Source organism: Aristolochia californica, unplaced genomic scaffold, assembly GCF_029961685.1.
Source record: "Aristolochia californica isolate CCGP_79_NKW_82.1479 unplaced genomic scaffold, dmAriCali1.0.hap1 SCAF_6, whole genome shotgun sequence".
NCBI classification, from domain to species: Eukaryota; Viridiplantae; Streptophyta; class Magnoliopsida; order Piperales; family Aristolochiaceae; genus Aristolochia; species Aristolochia californica.
The window spans coordinates 41,253,102-41,272,502 of NW_027182257.1; the positions used below are offsets into that span (position 1 = coordinate 41,253,102).

A 19,401-nucleotide genomic window follows, 5' to 3' on the forward strand; every position below is an offset into this window, starting at 1 on the left:
TTGCATTTTGAGAGTTTCAACGAGGATAGACTGATGAAGATTTCACAAAAATTATATCCCCTAGAAACCAACACATCCATTTCTTCATCGATAGCTCGTTTCAACTCTGGTGACCATATCATCCTGCACTAAACTAGGTATAGGACACAAATAAAAATGAGGCAAAAGATTTGTATGAAAAGTATCAAAAGACACATATTTAGACATAGGACGTGTGAAGTACATGACCTGTTACCTTTTTGAAGACCAATTGACAAATCTAAATTAGAGGCAAATGGATTTACAAGCTAAGAGGCTCACAAACTAAGATCTCATGAGTGAGTGAAGCTCCTGACGTTGTAAATAAGCTGCAAGATCACTTGCTATACATTTGTAGTGACTAAGAGGAAGTTGCACTTGGAGCATCCACAACACCCATTTTTTTTTTTTTTTTTTTATAGAAAAAATGGATTAGATGCTGTTTAAGATTGAGTAGATGATACATAATATGAAATATTCTAAAAAAATATCACATCAATAAATATATGTCTTGTGGTTAATAGGATTATAACATTCACCTCAATAAATATATGTCTTGCGGTTAATAGGATTATAACATTTATATCATTTTTTATGACTATTTTTGATGACGTGAATAACCTGAACAAACATATTTAATAAAATGAAGAGATAATTTTTTTGTTTACCAACTCCATTTTGTTGAAAGTAAAGGATGACAACTTATGAGTAATACCATGAAGATTAGAGAAGTAAATTTGTTATTTAGAAAATCAAGTCTATTGTCTATACGAAAGATATGAACATTGGTACCAAATTGAATTTTTATCTCACTAAAAAATTTCAAAAATACATAAAAAACCTCTAACTTTTTCCTTAGAAGATACACCAATGTATCTCTACTAAAATATCTATAAAAAAATAAAATACTTGAAAATAAAAAAAACTAAGAAATCGACATGGGCCCCATACATTAGAGTGGACTAATTCAAAGACTTAAAAAATATGACTTGAATTGGTGAGAAAACCATCTTGAATGATGTTTCTCACAAATGATTGACAAAGCTTAGTTGACGATGGACGTCCCAAACGCAAGTGCCACATGAACAAAGAATCTTTAGTTGTAAGAGCTATTGCCTTCGGAATAAATACATCATCTAGAAAGTCGAATCCACCTTCCTCATGTCTTGAACCAATTGTCCTCTTCATTTGTAAATCTTGAAAAAACACAAGAAATGGGAGAAAAAGTTACAAAAGGATTGAGAGATTTAGCAACATTACAAACAAACAAAAGATTTATAGAAAAGTTTAGAACAAATAGCATTGAGTGCAAGGACTAAAGAAAAGATTCATCAAAAGATCTCTCATAACTTTGTAAATACATATAAGAATTGAATAAAAACTGAAACATAGAATTCTAATATAAAGCCTAGCTTATTGCATCCTTATGAGAAATATATGACTATAGGAAATGACCAAAATACCCCCATATAAACATTCTAACAATTTGCTTAAACTTTCTCCCTTTTAAACACGAGTTAGAGAAAATGAATAAATCCATAAAAGATTTCTTTTTTACTTTCTTTAGAAAGAGTTTATACAAAAATGTGGTAGCATGCTATCATCTTTAAGTTCAACCTAAGATTTGAATGAAAAGATTGTGTCCTAAAAAAATTTAGTTGCACTTTATGCATGCTCACAATAAAGCAGAAGAACACATTTTCTAAAAAAATAGATCAGCCTAAAATGAACTTTTACTTTCTCTTTCCCAAGTGTGATATACTTTATTTGTGCATTGATACTACCTTAGAATGAAAGAGTTCAAGTCCATTGTAGAGGGATCAATTTTCACCTTGTGTGTGTGTGTGACTTTTACTTTCTCTTTCCCTGTGTGATATACTTTATTTGTGCATTAATACTACCTTAGAATAAGAGAGTTCAAGTCCATTATAGAGGGATTAACTTTCACCTTTTGTGTGTGTGGGGGGGGGGGTGGGGGTAGATTACCCTAGAACGGACTTTCTCTCTTTCCCTATGTGATATATTTTCTTTGTGTTCAAAGACTAGCTTAAAAGTCCATTCTACAATGGTTCCAGAAAAAAAAGAGTTTTTTTTTTGTGCGAGCATATGAAAAGTGAACTAAAATGCCTATGGTCATTCCCCCCCCCCCCCCCTTCAAATATGAGGATTTGATTCAAAATGACATCATACGACCCTTATCTAACTCTCTCTCTCTCTCTCTCTATATATATATATATATATATCTATCTATCTATCTCTTTCTATCCCCTTTGGATTTGTCCATGAATTTTCTAGTTATAGCGGATTCCACCCACTTTCCAAGTGCTGTAAATTGTTTTCAGAAAAATCTCTAGGTTATTTTCCTTGAACTAGGACAAGCACAGAAGAGGCCAAATATGACTTTGCAAAGCCAGGTACACAGCTGCAAGCACACCCAGTCTAGAAAACTTGTAATACAAAAATGGACAATATGCCAGAATTTAAAACTACCACTGGCATTTCACTTGGTCAGGTATGTGGCAGAAAATGCAGAATAGCAGTCAGTTTATCTGAACTCCATGCCTCGTAAATAGATAAACAATTGGCCCATGGCTAACAAAAATTTAGTTATTCAAGTAACCATGCCAAACAACAATCGAAAAGATAAATGAAATTACAAAGTGGCAGTAAAAGAATAACCAAATTGAACACTAGTAACAACAATCAGAGGCAAAATCTGCAAAACAATGTCAGTGGCTATCACAAATAAGGTATCTATAATCCTAAATGAAGCTCTGACTGGGGATATGTCCCACACTTGTAGGGTATTAAAAACCGGAGAAGACTGATAGGGTACCTACTGCAGCTTGAACAAGAAAGCTCAACTCCAATTGATGCTCTCACTTTCTCTTATAAAGGATTTAAAGAAGTCAGTCTAATATCCCATCCAGTTTCCTCAGAAATAAAGCTCAGGTCCCTAAGAATGGTCAAAGCCAATAACTTATTTTTCTACCAGCAATAGTAATAGTTGTGTGGAACACCATAAACACAAATTCTTGGGCTGAGATGGAGTTGTCAGCCATGGAGTTTGGAAGCAGTATAGGGCTTGGTTTTGAACATAGGCTTCGCCAAACAATTACTTGTCCAGAACTGAACAATCTAATTACCACCATTTTCCCCAGAAAGTGCATATGAGACTGAACTATTTGTCAGAGGTTTCTCTTTCACATAATTCTTCCTTCTTTTATACTTCCTCTCTATACCCTGAGGATGATTTATTTTGGGCCTTATTTCTCCCCTAATAGTTGCAAGAAACTGGAAAGCAACAATTCCCAGATGCTGAATTTTCCTGAACAATGCTTTAGTTCTTCTCTTGGCTTACCGATGGCCGTTTGGTCTAGTGGTATTCTTCTTACATTAGGTGCATCAGGTCACGAGTTCGAATTGTGCCATGCCACTCTAAAAAAAAAAAGGTAAATTTTCTTCAGTTTAACAAAAACTAAAATGGATTACAATGCCACTTCATAAACCATACTGTTTGGTTCCCTAAAGAGGTTAACAGATAACAAATACTATTGACAGGATAGAAATTAGAAAAATTGTATGATTATTTGGAAGGTTTTAGTAATGAAAACAGAAAACATCATGAAGCAAGAATTGAACTAGCTAATTATTAAAGTGCAAAACCTCTTGGCTTTTCCATATCTTGGCTTCTTCACATAACTCAACCTTAGTTTCGCCTCCTCTTTCTAGCCATTTTCTCTGGCAGAGTCTCCCTCTTCTTCTCTTTCTTCTTAGTCTTAGGCTTTTTCAAATACCTTGGATGGACCCTATACACTATTGATTCCGCTGGCAATTTCTTCCTAACAGCTACACGAAAAACTGCATTGGCGCTATCTGTAAGGCCTTGAGTTGCTAGCTTCTCAATCAATAATCCATACGTTTTTATCCCAAGCAGACATCCATCCCTTTTCATCATTGCATGCTCAATACGTTCAATCCCACACAAAATTTTAATAAACCCATAATATGCTTTCTTATCAAGAGACTTCTCAAATCATGCAGATTTCATTCAATCAATATATTCATCCCCCTCACCAATCCTATCAGCCTGATAAAGACTACTTATGAGAAGAATATATGTGGTGACAAAAGGAGAGCAACCACACTCATGCATTCTGTCAAACACCTTCAGTGCATCTTCAGTCTTCAGAATCTTAGCTAGCTTAACTGCTAATTAGCACATTGAATGTCCCTACATTCATTGCATGCTCAACACGTTCAATCCCACACAAAATTTTAATAAACCCATAATATGCTTTCTTATCAAGAAACTTCTCAAATCATGCAGATTTCATCCAATCAATATATTCCTCCCCTTCACCAATCCTAGCAGCCTGATAAAGAATACTTATGAGAAGAATATATGTGGTCGCATCCGGAGAGCAACCACACTCATGCATTCTGTCAAACAGCTTCAGTGCATCTTCAGTCTTCCGAATCTTAGCTTAACTGCTAATTAGCACATTGAATGTCCCTACATTCATTGGAATCCCTTTGATATCCATTTCAAGAAGAACCTTTTCAGCCTCTGACTGCAACCGAAAAGGATCTTTCTTCCGACATAGTTTACATACACAGTCCAGAATGGAATTGTACGCGGAAGTTCCCAAGTCGAATCCTCCTTGAGTGATCTCACCAACTAGCCTCTGGGCTTCATCTAGATTCCCTTCAGCAGATCACCCTCTTAACAAGTGTATCACAAATCATTTCGCCGGGGAAGAACTCGTCCGCCATCTTCTTCACAAAACGCTCAGCATGACCTGTAAAACCATTAACGCAGAGAGAGGAGACGACAACAGACATTTTCCCACTGTCTCTAGCAATCCCATAATCTTTCTCCATCTTCTCAAAGAACTGGACGACTTGGGTGGGTCGTCCAGCTCGTGCCAGGCGGTCGATCGCAGCAGCAAAACACTTCTCCCCAGCAATGCCACGCCCGGCCGTGAGAAGATCGTGAATAGCCTTGAAGTCATTATTTCGGCCCAAGTACTCGACGAAATTACTCACAAAGTTATCATCCGTTTTCGCGCGATAGCCAACCTCTGAAAGTAAGGACGTTGCCGCCTGCGTCGGCTGAGAGACTGAGGACTCGCTGCACAAGGGAGTGATCGAATGCCACGTGAGAGAAATGGGCATCGAGACGTTGAGATAGAGAGGGCAGTTGCTCTCCACTCGTCGCCTCTGGCTGGCGGAGGTGATGGGCGACAGACTGGGCAATCACTGTTCGATCGGGGGTCGCGTGGAGGTTCCGGGCAGAGGAGAACGGCAAGAAGAAAGAAGGTCGACGAGAGATAGACGAGGAAGTAGGAAATGGAAGAGGAAGGTTTAGGGTTCTGAAAGGGGAAGACGGATTTTTAGAAGCGAAGAAGCGCCGGTAGAGGAGACGACAGAGCTACAATGGTGGCGGTCTGGCGGAGGTTTTGGCATTTTTGGACCGAAGCCTTCCTGTTCTCGACTCCGACCGAAGATAGAGAGAGACTCGCAGTTGCAGGGTTAACCCTCTTCCGTCTACACTAGTCGAAGCAAAGCTGCGGAGTCCACACTCGTGGGGCCCGATAGTTGAACGGCTAAGATCATCCACTGTTTCAGATTTGACTTGCACGTGCCAGTTAGCTCGTGCTTTCAGTCAGTCCAGTGACGACGGAAGGATAGAGGCTGCCAAGCTTCAAGCTGTGGTCTCTGAAGCGGAGTCGACCATGGAGGCTCTCAAGGCGTGGAGAGCTTCGTCTCCTTCGGTGAAGTCATTCGTCCTTTTAGCCACCGCCAGAAGGGTCGCTACGGCCAGGTGCTGCTTTGCAACAACCACTTCCAATCCCAATACCCGCCGTTCCTCTTCTTCTTCGTCTTCCTCTTCATCCTCGTCCACTTCCGACAAAGACGCCGTTCGGGCCATTCGTTTAAAAAAGGTGAACCCAAGTCCGTACTAATGCAATAAGTCCTCCCTGTTTAGTCGTTAACCGTAGAATTGGAGGAAAGCAGAGAACTTGCTGCTGGTCTTCGTGGTTTACTGCAGTGGCATTATCGGATTTTTTTCATTTCCATGTTCTATTCATATGTTGATTATTGATAGCTTTTCTGAGAAGATTTCGAATCGCTTTATTCCCCAAAACAAACAGGTGGATTGTCATTCTTCTTCTCCTTCTTATTTCTTCGAGATGAAAGAATTTAAATTTATTGCTTCCTTAAGGTCTCCTTGATAGACATTGCCTCCAGATTGCTTCTTAATATGATTTTATTGATGTTTAGTTAGAGAGCTCTTCAGAGGGAAGACCTATCGCTTACCGGTGTAGGGGCAAGTCATGATATTTTTCATTAATATTTTCCACGATTACTCGTTTGTTAACGTATATTCAATACCCTGTATTCTCTTCAGGTGGAAGATTTGAGGAGTAGCGGTTATGAGCCCTATGCCTATAAATGGGATAAGACACATACTGCGAGAGAGCTCCATGATAGATATGAGCATCTCGGAAATGGTGAAGAGTCGAGCAGTGAGAAGGATTTGGTATCTGTAGCTGGAAGAATTCTTGCTCGTAGAGTGTTTGGAAAGCTTGCTTTCTTGACTCTGAGAGATCAGTCAGGGACAATTCAGGTTTTTTTATTTGTCAATGCGGATCTTTGCCCGTTAGATCTCAAATAACTCACAAATCTTCATTGTAGTCTCAAGATGTAAAATGTCTATATTTAGCCAATATTTTTTAAAAATTCCCATGACTGAATTTCCCTTACCAAATGAAACCAACAATCATTTTGGATTAAAGGTTGGAATATTTTTTTTGCTCTCTAAGTCATACTTGGTCTGATTTAAATATAATTTATTGCTTCATTCCAGGAGCCACAAATCTGTGAGTTTTCTTGATCATTTTTCCTCACATCTCAGGAGAGTTTTCATTAAAATTGTTAACTGATGCACAACTTTGTTATAAGCTCTTTCTAGTCACCCAAACTCTCTAGTTTGTCAAATTTGGCGTTCATTTTTCTATGCATCTTTTGAGAAAGGTGTTGTTCTAATGTTGAATCATTCTAATTGCAGCTTTATTGTGAGAAGGAGAAACTTCCGGAGGATCAATTTCAGAAGCTTAAGACCCTTGTTGATATTGGTGACATAGTAGGTGCTTGTGGTTCAATAAAGAGAACAGAAAAAGGTGTTTATTTTATGTTCTTGAAATTTTAAACAAACTCATTGCATCTGGTAGCAAAAAATAGGAGGCTTAATGTAGTGGAAGAAACTGTCAAATAGAAAAAAGAAAGAATTCCGTACTGCATTAGAGCCATACAATGGATTGGAGGTCAGCATGTGAATTGGCTCATATGAGAATACTGGGCCAAGAATTCATGCCCAAGATTGTAATTGTACTTCGAAGAAACCATTTTCTTTAGCTAAAACATTCATTGTGAACTAAGGGAGCATTTGGCATCACCTGGTCATGAAGATGTATTTTACAAATTTATTATGATTATTTTGATTTCCCCTTCTAAATACAACTTCTTTTAAAGATGATATCAATACTTCTTTGTATGAATAAAAAGTTTGCTTGTAATGAATGTGAAGTGATGCATGTTGGCCAAGCCACGTTGCATGTCTAAGAGATGGATGTGCCTATAATGAAGATTAAAATCTCGTGTTCTACTTGCCTCAGTGGGCAAACGCTGGGATCAAGGATAATTTCATTGATCTACGCGACTTTTCTTTGATTATTGTCATTGACTATGTATCCTTCTGGTAGTCAAGCCATAAATCATTTTTTTTTCTTTTTCTTTGGCACCAAAATCTTAGTATACTTACAATCTAAATGCCTCTTTCCTAAGAAGCAGGTTTTCTCCTGAACACAGACAAATTTATTTTGAACATTAGTATCTTTTAATTTTTTCCTTGATTTCAGCTCTTGATTAATCGTTTGCAGCATTCTGTTTTTCAGGTGAGCTTTCTGTCAAAGTGAAGGCTTTTGAAATTCTGACAAAATCCCTTCTCCCACTGCCAGATAAATTTCATGGACTAACTGATGTGGATAAACGTTACCGTCAAAGGTACATCACCTCTATTTGCAGGATCCTTGCATGTTTTTTAAGTGATTAATCTTTCAGAATGCTTTTTTAGGGTCTTTGAAATTCTTTGTTTTGATGACCTTTGATTTGATGTTGAGTTGTTAGTTGGAACCTGGAGCCAACTAAGCTATATAATTTGAAGAAAAAAAACACAAAATTTCTATTCATAACATGGGAACAGGAAGTTTGGAACTTCTTTAGTTAGTCTTTGGTGAAGCCCAGATTGAAAGCTTGTATCAGTTAAGGCATGGGTATGGTTGGAAGTTGGGGGAAGTTGTGACTATGTTCATGGCTAGGATTGTACCTTGGGATAAGATCTAGGGTGAGGTTGCAACGGCTGTCTTCAAAGAGGCTCCACCCAAACCCAGTTGCAGTTGCTTCTGGGATGTAGATCTGGTCCATTATCCTATCTGCATGGCATTAGACTATCTTGCACTCCCATTTTTCTTTGTATTAGAAGACACAGAAGTTGAAAACTAACCTTCCAGTCCACAGTTCTGTTGTTCTAGCTCCCACATGGTGCTATTGGGTGGTGTGAATTGCTTAATGAAGTTGGCACAGGCAACCATCAGCATGCTGATGAAAGATCTCTTTTAGCCATTTCGTCCTGGTTGTTCTTTCCTCCATGGTGATCACAGTGCTTCCATTACGTGTATGAGAAGTAATTTTGTTTTCCCTTCTTCCCATCATTGCTTTTTTTGGCACTCTTTCGCTGAACTTCCTGCCATTCTCTGCCTTGCTCAAGCTGATTGGTAGTCTCTAGATCATCCTCTCTAGCCTCACCCTCTACCCTCCTTTCGCCACTTTGCTTCTCTGGATGTTGCCGATGACACACCGGCGTTGGCTTCCTCTCCTCTCTTCTGCTCCTTCCTCGGTCCAGCAGGTCACTATGACTCGGATGAAGCAGAAATCAAGGCACTTGTCAGAGGAAAGACTGGTCGAAGTGGAAGGAGACTTGGCCATTATGATAAGCTTGCTCTAAGAATAATATGTCCCTCCTTGGAGACTTAGATGCCTTTACAATGAAATTCTAGAACTATGTTTTTCATTGCTGATCATGTGGCAGCACACAGTATATCACATTGTTTAGCTAAAGACTGGTGTCTCCCATCATTCTGTCACAGTAGGGGATTCTTCCCCTCCAGGGTTGAGGCTTCACCTCTTCCTCTTTGTTGTTATTTTTTAATTATTTTAATATAAATGGACAGTTCAAAAAAAAAAAAACAAAAACAAAAACCAAGCTCTTTAAGTTTGTGATCTAAACTTTATTCTCTCATAAAACATTCCAGTCTTTGTCCAAACCAAATTAGGAGGGTCCATCTTGGTTAACCTGTGTAAAATTCGAGGCTTCAAAGCTATTCAAGAACATCAAATATCCAAGTTTTATTCAGGGTTGTTTGGGCTAAATGGGGAATCAAATTTCTACTAGGGTTTTACTCGTGCAATATAATGAACCTTATCTGAGCTGTCTATGCTAATTGTTCAGGTACATTGACATGATAGCAAATCCAGAGGTGGCTGATGTTTTTCGTGTTAGAGCTAAGGTGGAAAATCATGGCTCTTCTCCTAATTTGTGTTTATTGTTTGATGATTATTTATTTTGTTTGTAACAAATCAAATGAGAGCTAATCCAAGCTTTGATATTTTGAATTGTCCTTAAATTGGATGTTTCTATTAAAAAATCCAATTTAATTGACATAGTTAAAAATTCAGAGGTTGGATTAGCTCTAATTTAACTCATCTGAGTCAACAGTATGTTGGTCGAACCAAGAGGAAAGGCTTTGCCATATATATAGTAATAGAACGGAAATAAATTAAAAACATATAAATTGCAAGGACTAAAGAAAATTCAAGAAATCTGGATGGAGATACTATAGTATATCTGTGGATAACAAAATTAAATTCTGTTGAGAGTAATCTACCTACATTGGAAGGGGCTATGCTAGATGATCTACTTATTGTAACGTTGGAATGAGAGTGTTGCAAGAGAGAGGTGAGGTAATAGGAGGGAAGATAGAAGAGAAAAAAGAGAGATAGCTCTTCAATCACATGACTCCCTGTCAGCTCTGACATCTATACAAATGGAGCATGCGTTTTGCTCGGCATGAAGTATTTAATACTTATTTCATTTTCAATAAATTTATACTTTGAGAATAATTTCATTCAAGTCTAAGTCATTTTCTAAAGAGTAGAACATATTTCAATAGAGAGAAAAAAAGAAAGACTTATCACTAGACTGATGAACCACTAGCTTGATCTTAACAACTTGAAGTATGCTGTAGTCAATGAATGTGTTATCTGATGAAATAAAAACTGTTAATATCTATAAGCCAAAAACTGCATGTTAAAATATCAAACATGAGCTCTGGACTTTATGTTTAGTAATTATACTATGAATTTGTCCTGTTCATTATAACAAGTACATGTTACAGTGCAATTATTTGGAGTGACTACTCTAAGAAACTAGGTTGCAAGTCTTGGTAATTGAATTGTACCTTTCTAAGAAAGACAGTTCGCCAGAGTTTAGACAAAGCAGGTCATCAACGTCTTTTAGCTGGAAAAGTATCACTAATGGTTTCTTAATGCTTGATTTATTTATTATCACATTGGACTAAGTTTAATTGTTGTTATCTGTTATTTAGTAATTATTTTTATTTTTTATGACATGGTATTTAATCACTTTCTTCATGTAGGTTGTCTCAGAGATAAGAAAAACCGTCGAGTCTTTGGGCTTCATTGAAGTGGACACTCCAGTTCTGCAGGTATTCTTCATTTAATCATTTGAAAGGTTTCAAGCATCATTATTAAGGGCTTGTTTAGACTTTCAATAAATGTTTCTGACACTTGCTGCTTTACTTGAACAGTTTCTAAGAAAAGCTTAAGATTCTCATATCATTTGTTGTTTGTAACAAAGCAAATCCTAAGGTTTAAATAAACATCAAGTGGTAATGGCTAGGTAGATGATAAATCTTAGTTTCTGGTTGCGTATAAAAATTGTGAGTCACCAAGTAATCCCTTTTAACAAGCTGTTGCACACTCTGAAACTGCATGCTGTCACCAGACAATTCTCTTGAGGCACGTGTCCATGTTTTCAAGTTTCTAAAGAGACCACACTGGCAAGGGTCGGAGTTAATAAGTGAGAAGGTATTTGCTAAAATATCTTTGATGTTTTATGCAGCATTATATCTCATGATTTTTCTGTTACTTTTAAGTTGTTTAACGGTTGTTATGTGTTGTGCAACATTCTATCTCTTCAAAATATTTCTCATTGTTTAAAAAAATCTTTTGTTTTTTCTCCTGAGGTTGTCTTCTGCTGATTTGTAGTTGGCAACTTCTTCCCTTCGAAGCTTCCTTATTCCTCCCAACAGGCATTCAACACAGAATTAAGTGAATTTAATCAAAGTACAAGTGGGAAAGGTTTCATTGCTTCACTATGTCAAACCTTTATCTCCCTGTTTCCTGCTTGTGTTTGTCATTGCTGCTTTGGAGTCTCATAGTATTTGACCAGCATCTTGGACAGCTAAAACCTGGTTGTATATGATGATCTATGCTAATCAGGCTTGCCACACATAAATCTTTTTCCTTTTTTTTTTTTTTTTTTTGAAAAACATATAGATCTCTTCCGTGCTATCTATTCCTTATGCAGAATCTGGGTTGTTTACGAGTTATGGCTGCATGTACATAGCCCTGGCTTTCTTTTGGCCTCTACTTTATTTCAACTTATTCTCTTTTTTAATATGTTGTATTTGGCACAAGTTTGGAGTTAATTGTTCAGTGTTTGTGACTGTTGGATTGGTTGACCAGGGAGAAGTTGGTGGGGCTGAAGCAAGACCATTTGTCACATACCATAATTCCCTAGGAAGAAATCTTTATTTGAGAATTGCGACAGAGCTCCACTTAAAGAGAATGCTGGTAAGGGTTTCTTATTGATTGACAGTTGCCTATAGTTCTGCATGTCTTCCTTTTCGTTGTCAATCCTTCTATTGTAAAAATCCTAGGGATTTAAAACTTGAAGCCCATAATTCAACTTATTGCTCCCTCAGTTTATTTTTTAATTGAATCTTATTTGTCAGTTGTCTGTGATTTGATCCATGAGTTCTTTGTGAGGTTGAATCCTGTCTCAAGACTCAATTTAGGCTGCTATCTGTGGTAATCTATTTACGTTGAAAAATTTGTTATTAAAAATGCAAGAAGCTCAAGAACATCTTCATTTCCATGGTCACTTATTTGGTTGATTAGTTGCATTCAACCTGCAAGCTCAGGGTCATGTTGTCTTAGCTTATTAAGCTTTAAAAGGGTTACATACACAAACCTCCAGTTGTGGTATTTCATTACACTCGACCCTTGTCTTTTTATTTTCCTAAATAGACAAAACTACTCTTACTATAAGCTCATGATGTCTTAGGTTGCACATACTTTATGTGGGATGTAAAAATTATTAATAGGAAAGAGAAAAAAGAGTGAAAGAAAAGAAAGAGGTGCAGGAAGAAGATGGAGATGAGTGCCAAAAAAGAGAGCACTTGTTGGGGCTGGAAATCAATCCCTCTCTGTATTATATACTCGCTTAAGTAAAAATAACATCAAATTACAATAATGCCTCTTCACACATAAACCCTTATAACCCTCTAAATACAACTCAGGGTAAAATGGAAATTGAAACATAGAACTCTAACATGAAGACCAACTTACTACTATCTTATGAGGACATACAACCATAAAAAATGACCAAAATACCCAACACATGAATATCAACATGGGACTTACCTGATATAATCCACTTTTCAAAGATCTTATGATAAAGTCTCAGGTTGCCTATTATTTGTCTATTAAGAATAGTTATGCACGAAGCCATGAGTAGAAAGATCTTGCGTTTGTAGTTCATAAAGTGAATTTCTACCTTATCTAGTCATTGTGGGATGGACTTATACCCAAATATCTCAGGTTGCCTATCATTTGTCTATTAAGAATAGTTATGCACAAATCCATGAGTAGAAAGATCTTGCGTTTATAGTTCACAAAGTGGATTTCTACCTTGTCTAGTCATTGTGGTATGGACTTATACCCAAATTTAACATAATATAAGAACAAGTGGTTGCATGTTGGCCTCTGCTCAAACTGTCCGCATACAACAGCTACAAAGGAGGCCCATATGTGAGGGGGAGTGTCTAAGAATTGTTTCACATGGATCAACACATAGAAATAGATCTTGGACGGGAAAGAGGATTCCTAACTTGACTTATTTTGGGATAGACCTAAACCCTAACTTTTACAAGGTCCTTGGTCACTGAATCTAATCCCAACCACTTATTTTCTTGTCTGCATTAGCATCATGCTTTGTATGTGTACGCTATGTATTTATTTTGCAATTAAAGGGGTAGAGTAAATTGCTTGTGTCCAAGTGACAGGTCGGAGGCCTGGAGAAAGTTTACGAGATAGGGAGAATATTCAGAAATGAAGGCATCTCCACTCGCCACAATCCTGAATTTACCACCATTGAGGTGAAATTTTTGTTTGTTTGAGTTTGTTCTGAAAACCCCATGAGTGTATATTTATTCAGCATATATTAACGTTAACTAGGGATCACAGATGTATGAAGCATATACAGACTATCATGGTATGATGAACATGACAGAAGAAATTGTCACCAAATGTGCTTTGGCGGTTCATGGAAAGCTTACCATTGATTACCAGGTAATGTTGTCAGTCACCTTTTTTATTATTCACTGTACCTCATTTAAAATTTTTAAGTGGAGTGACGTTTGCTACTTTTTGAATATGGTCAAGCAAGATCAACTTTGATTTCCTGATATCCACCTGAATAAGCTTCAGTTTCCATATTAGTCAACTAGATTATGTAATGCAAGTTTGTCCCTGCCTTTAGTTTATGCAATCCAACTCTGCCTCTTTGGAAACAGGTGGGTATGAGGAACTATACAACCTGGCTGGGATATATAAAATGTTTAGCTAATTTACTTATTTGCAGGGAACAGAAATATGCCTAGAACGGCCATGGAGGAGAGAAACTATGCATAATCTTGTCAAAGAAGCCATTGGAATAGACTTCAGTCAGTTTGGGGATGATGTGAAAGCTGCTAAAGATGCCGTTGCTACAGCTCTTCAAAATGGCCTTGGTGAGAAGCAAGAAATATCCGTTAAGACATGTCCATCTGTTGGACATATCCTAAATGAGGTAAAGCTCACTGATATTTCCAGTTTCCATGGATAGAATTTTTCTGTTTTGTTGCATCCTCACTTTCAATTTTTTCTAGTTGAAGTTATGACAGAGGTTTAGTCCATTTCTTAAGAGTCTTTAGTATTCCTCTGTCACTTCTCTTGATATGCTTACTTGTGTATAGACACGCTAATCATGAGGGAGTGGATGGCTCAAGTGCTTTTGTGTTCCTTCTCTTATGTAACACTTGGGGCCTAGTTTTATTGTTTTTCTTGGGCTTCTTTCAGCTTCATTATACACCACTTTTGTCATTAAAATCATCTAAAGGCTATGATTTTCATTTTGTCCACCATTAAATGTCCGTACTTGGTACAAAAGATGTAAACTATGGATGTGAATGTCTGTTCTGCTCACTGATATCCTTGAAAGATATAACATAAGAAACATGTATGATCAGCAGTGACCAACAAATGTTGTTTCTCAGTGTTAGCTTTGAACTTCTATGTTAGCTTAAGAAGGGTTGAGCCTTCAATTTTTCATTGTCAGAGGCCCCTGTTCTTAGCGGCCTGAGTTCCTTGCACTCAGACTTAATAAAACTGCTCTTTTCCAAAAAGAAAATAAAATCCTATGCTAGTCCTTATAAGGTTTAAAAGATTATAGTCTAGTTGTAAGGATATATGTTATTTTTCCTTTATTTGCTGTTAAGATATAGCAGTTGGTTTAATTGGTATAGTGAAATATTATGTATAAACACTTCTCAAGTTGTAGAATGACAAAGCAGTGTTACCAGGATAAAAGATTGAAATTTTGGCATCTGGAATTCTTTTGAATATCCATTTAAAAGAAAACCATTACACATTGTTTGTGGAAATAGTCCTACATACATAAGTTCTAAGAAAAGTTGTTGGTTTTATAAGGTTGAACAATAGGCCTCGTAAGTGGTTAGTCATTTTGAGATGCTGCACTCAGTCTTGACAAATATCATGTTGAGCATTATTTTTGTGAGCATAGTTTTCAATGTAATTTTCATTGTCTGCAATCTTTTACTGATATTACATGATCCTGTAAATGTTAAATTACTTTGTGCTCGTCCTTGTAACATATATAACTAGAAATCACTAGAATTCCTTCCTTGTAGATTTTGCTGGAATTTGATTTCTACTTCAGGTTCAATTGATTTTCTCAGCCTGTCTTAATTTTGATATAGTTGATTTTTTTTTTTTTTTTTTGGAGTGGCGGGATAGCTACACGAAGAAAGCAGCAGCAAAATGAAATAGAAAACAAAATGCAGAAAAGGAAAATCCAAAAAGAAATAAGATACAAAGATAATTAAGAGCTGATGAAGGGATGTTCCACCTATAGCATGAGAATCTGCAATAGTTTTGGCTGTAAGTATGACGTGCTGCCAGGTAACTTGCCAATTATGAGCCAAGTCATACATGCGCTGAAAATGGTACTAGAACCACCATGGAGAGTCAGCTTCTTTACTAGCCCAGGTAATAACATTTTTCGAGGACCCTTCAATAGTAAGGGGTCCAAAGGAGTTGATGTAAATGATGATACCTTGGAGAAGATTCCTAGTGGCCAGAGTGTAAGTAGTAGAGTTTTACCCTCTCAGTCCTGAAGACACCACCAATGCCTCCCACCGCTGGATTACACTTTTGGACTTCCATTGAAGTTCAGTTTCAAAATGCCATTGGAGTGTGGCTGCCAAGTCTGATTTCCAGAATTTTTTTCTGGAGCACTAAGTTTTAATAAACATAAGGGGATTGTAATCCTCTACAAATGGTATGGTATTTTGTTTGTTACATGAGAGAGTACCTCCAATGCTACTACTAGAGATAAGGATTAGTAAATAGAGTTTATACCATTGTCTTCTTCGTATTTTTATTATATCAGTAGCAGCTTTGCACTGCTGTTATCTTTTAACTTCTTAGTCCTTTTTTAGTACAATTGAGCGACAAGATATTTTGCTCTTTCAGCTCCACTTGATGTTCTCATATTAACTGCTATAGTTTATTGCTTTAGGTGTTTGAGACTATTGTAGAGCCGAGATTAGTTCAACCCACATTTGTCTTGGACTATCCTATCGAGATATCTCCACTTGCGAAGCTTCACAGAAGGTAAACTCCTTCCTAGTGTCGCAATTTCTTATAAAAGGCTGACATATTCAATGTAGGCTGTTGTGTCAAATTGTTTTTTTTTTTTTTTTGGGTCTCTGAATTTGCATTTATGAAAAGAGTTAGATTTTGTACAGAAATCTCAAGCTGTTACTTGGTTCCTCTTATGCTTCAAGTTTGACAGCCAAAAGAAGATGCAATTATGTCTAAATGAAATATTATTCACTTTCTTTTTCTAACCTGTCCAGTCTGTTCATGTTTGTTGGTCACTCTTTTGTTCCTTCTCTTTCAGACATGCAGGGTTGACTGAGCGGTTTGAACTATTTATATGTGGTCGTGAACTTGCTAATGCCTTCTCTGAATTGACAGATCCCATGGACCAGGTAATCATTGTGCTGCTTGCCTTTTGTCTATCATGTTATTTGGCAAAGGTTCATGATTGTAGATTGTTCAGGATATTGAATCTCCATAGTCCCATGTCTAGTTTAAAGAGGGCAATGTATTTCTCCAAAATGTTGAATTTCATAAGTTAAGACAGTTACGTCTGTGAAATCTTCTCATCAAGCATGTATACCCACATCTCCTTCAAGAGGTGCTTGAACTAGTTAATGCATGAACTATCTTAGTAACAGTTTATGTCATGGTCTTTAAAAAAGTCAAACTATATCTCTAAACATTTTCTATTCTCCTTTTGGTAATGAACTATGGTTACAGAGGGCACGCTTAGAAGATCAAATAAGACAGCATGATAGGAAGAGAGCAGCACTTGAGCATGAAACTAAATCAGCAGATGAGAAGGAAAAGAAAGATGAAGACATCTCATATGAAGTGACTTTGGATGAAGACTTCTTAACAGCTCTGGAATACGGAATGCCTCCAGCTTCAGGAATGGTAAGCTCATTAATATGCTCTATTGTAAAACATTATGGATATCAGTGTGCTTTGCAGCAAGTAGTTGAGTCAAAACACAACACATACAGTAAAACATTTACTATCAATTGATTGTGATTAGTCTTGATGCTACATGATCTTTTGATTGCTTTGATGTTTTTGGTATAAATTTAAATTTTAGAAGCTCTAGAACTATTAGATAACTCTAATGGTAAATCCAACTTGTATTCTATAGTGGCTCCCATGCACGGTGTGCTTTATAGTGGACCTTCGTGAGTGTGGTATTGTTGGTGTGATATAACAAGGATTAAAGAGGTTAGTTATAATGTTCCAAAAATATATTTCCTTGGGAGAAGAGAGATTACACAACAACGTAGAGGGTCATGTGGAGGGGGCATTCTGAAAGATAGACAAGTATATCATAATATATCAATGAACTTGTTGCATGTCAACATCTTCTGTGTTTGCACCTATGACTTATGTGTAACTCCTGCAGTCAATGATTTTTTTGTGGAATATATTCACTCAACAGTTTACTGGTAATAAATATTCAAGAATATTTAAACTTGTAAAATTTTATTAAAACAGAAGCAATCATACTTGATTAAGAGGTTCTTCTAATTTTCTAGAACTGGTTAGAGAACGTTTTGGTGAAATGACATGGTTATTGATTATGAACAAAAGATTTTGAAACCTATAAACTGTGTAAACATAGCAATAGGCAAGCTGCTAAAACACCTTCCAAGAGATAAATAGCTTGATAGGTATCAAGTGATCAGCTGACATGTTTGTTTAGTTGCTCCAAAGTCGTGTCCAAAATAAAATAAAATAAAATAAAAAGTCTTGTAGCTCTGCTTGAGCTGGTTCATAGATTTTCTTAGAGACTGAGCTCAGCTACAGTTTTAATGTAAAGCACATTATTTTGGGAGGAGCAATTTTTGTTTCATAGTATTATGCTTTCCTTGGTTTTTTCTTAACAATAATTCATATATCATACTCTAATGGATTGCAATATTAACAGGGAATGGGGATTGATCGACTAGTGATGCTTCTAACAAATTCTGCCAGTATCCGTGATGTTATTGCTTTTCCTGTCCTCAAGTTGCAGCAATAGTATTCACCTTTTTCTCTGTATTGAGTAAACCAAGAAATTCCTTGTTAGAGCGGATATCCTGCAAGTTTTCCTTGCAAGTGGGTGAAAGCTTTTACATCCATGGAGGTCAGTTTTTAACCAGGGCTGTCTGCTGCAGATTTTGTTCATTATCATTTATTCATAGTCTTCAACTTATTTGACCGGGAAGTTTGCTTCTCACTGCAAAATGATTTTTTTTGTTTCATATTTGTAGCCTGCAAGAAACAGGCAATGTTAGTCTACAGCATACTGTTCTATTGTCCTATCCTACATATGGATGGTTTCTGTTTAATAATAATTTCTTGTAGATAAAGCCCGATACATGTATTGTATCAGTTTATACATATCAGATTTGAAGGTTACCAAGATGAGACGTGACCACCCCTGCATTCAACTGCACCAGTACAAGAACAGCTGGGGCCCTCTAGTACTCTTCCTCCTGGCTTTCTTTCTTGGTCCATGTTTTCAGAGCCTATTTCACATGGGTGATCGATCTATAGAAGAATCTCGCCTGCACAAGTATACCCTTTCGTTAAAGTACGCAGTGTCTTAGTTCTGATCTAATCCTTAGTATTTACCTACTTCAATTTCATCGAGATGATACTCCAACAGGGCTGTTAAAACCTTGATAGTCTGATCGGATAACCATGGTTAGAACAAACATTCAGATTAGCCTCGATCATTTTCATTTTCATCCACACAATTCAAATTTGAGCACATTCGCTAAACTTTAATTAGATTAGCATTTAAACATGCACTAACCATTATTTTATGCTATAAACAGAGGTTCATGAAACAAGGAGATCTGTTCTTATTTCGCTTTTCCTCTCCAATAATTTAAAATAACCTCTACTGCCCCAAACTGCAATGGTGCAGAGGGGAGTAACAGGATTCTTTCTAGCTTACAGATGGCAGCCAGGAAACATGTGAAATGGAGCTGCTTTTTGACGAACAGAATCTGTTCTGTTTACAGGGACGAC

At 36.9% G+C, this 19,401-nt stretch overlaps 1 protein-coding gene and 1 pseudogene across 2 annotated transcripts; one reads left to right on the forward strand and one right to left on the reverse strand.

Moving 5' to 3' along the window:
* Positions 1–799: 799 nt before the first annotated feature.
* LOC137935416 (small ribosomal subunit protein mL104 (rPPR9)-like) lies at positions 800–5,637 on the reverse strand (annotated as a pseudogene).
* Positions 5,638–5,744: 107 nt separating this feature from the next.
* On the forward strand, positions 5,745–18,730 carry LOC137934615 (lysine--tRNA ligase, chloroplastic/mitochondrial). Of its 2 annotated transcripts, none has more exons than XM_068779056.1 (14): positions 5,745–5,966; positions 6,434–6,652; positions 7,094–7,205; positions 7,980–8,088; positions 9,593–9,650; positions 10,800–10,868; positions 11,911–12,018; positions 13,512–13,604; positions 13,684–13,797; positions 14,090–14,296; positions 16,307–16,401; positions 16,691–16,781; positions 17,113–17,289; positions 18,311–18,730. In XM_068779056.1, exons 1-14 carry the CDS (start codon positions 5,757–5,759, stop codon positions 18,401–18,403), a joined length of 1,755 nt encoding a protein of 584 aa, XP_068635157.1. In that variant the 5' UTR covers positions 5,745–5,756; the 3' UTR covers positions 18,404–18,730. The 2 variants fall into 2 exon arrangements, with proteins under 2 accessions (XP_068635157.1, XP_068635158.1); XM_068779057.1 differs by having other exon boundaries at positions 13,693–13,797.
* The last annotated feature ends 671 nt before the right edge of the window (positions 18,731–19,401 follow it).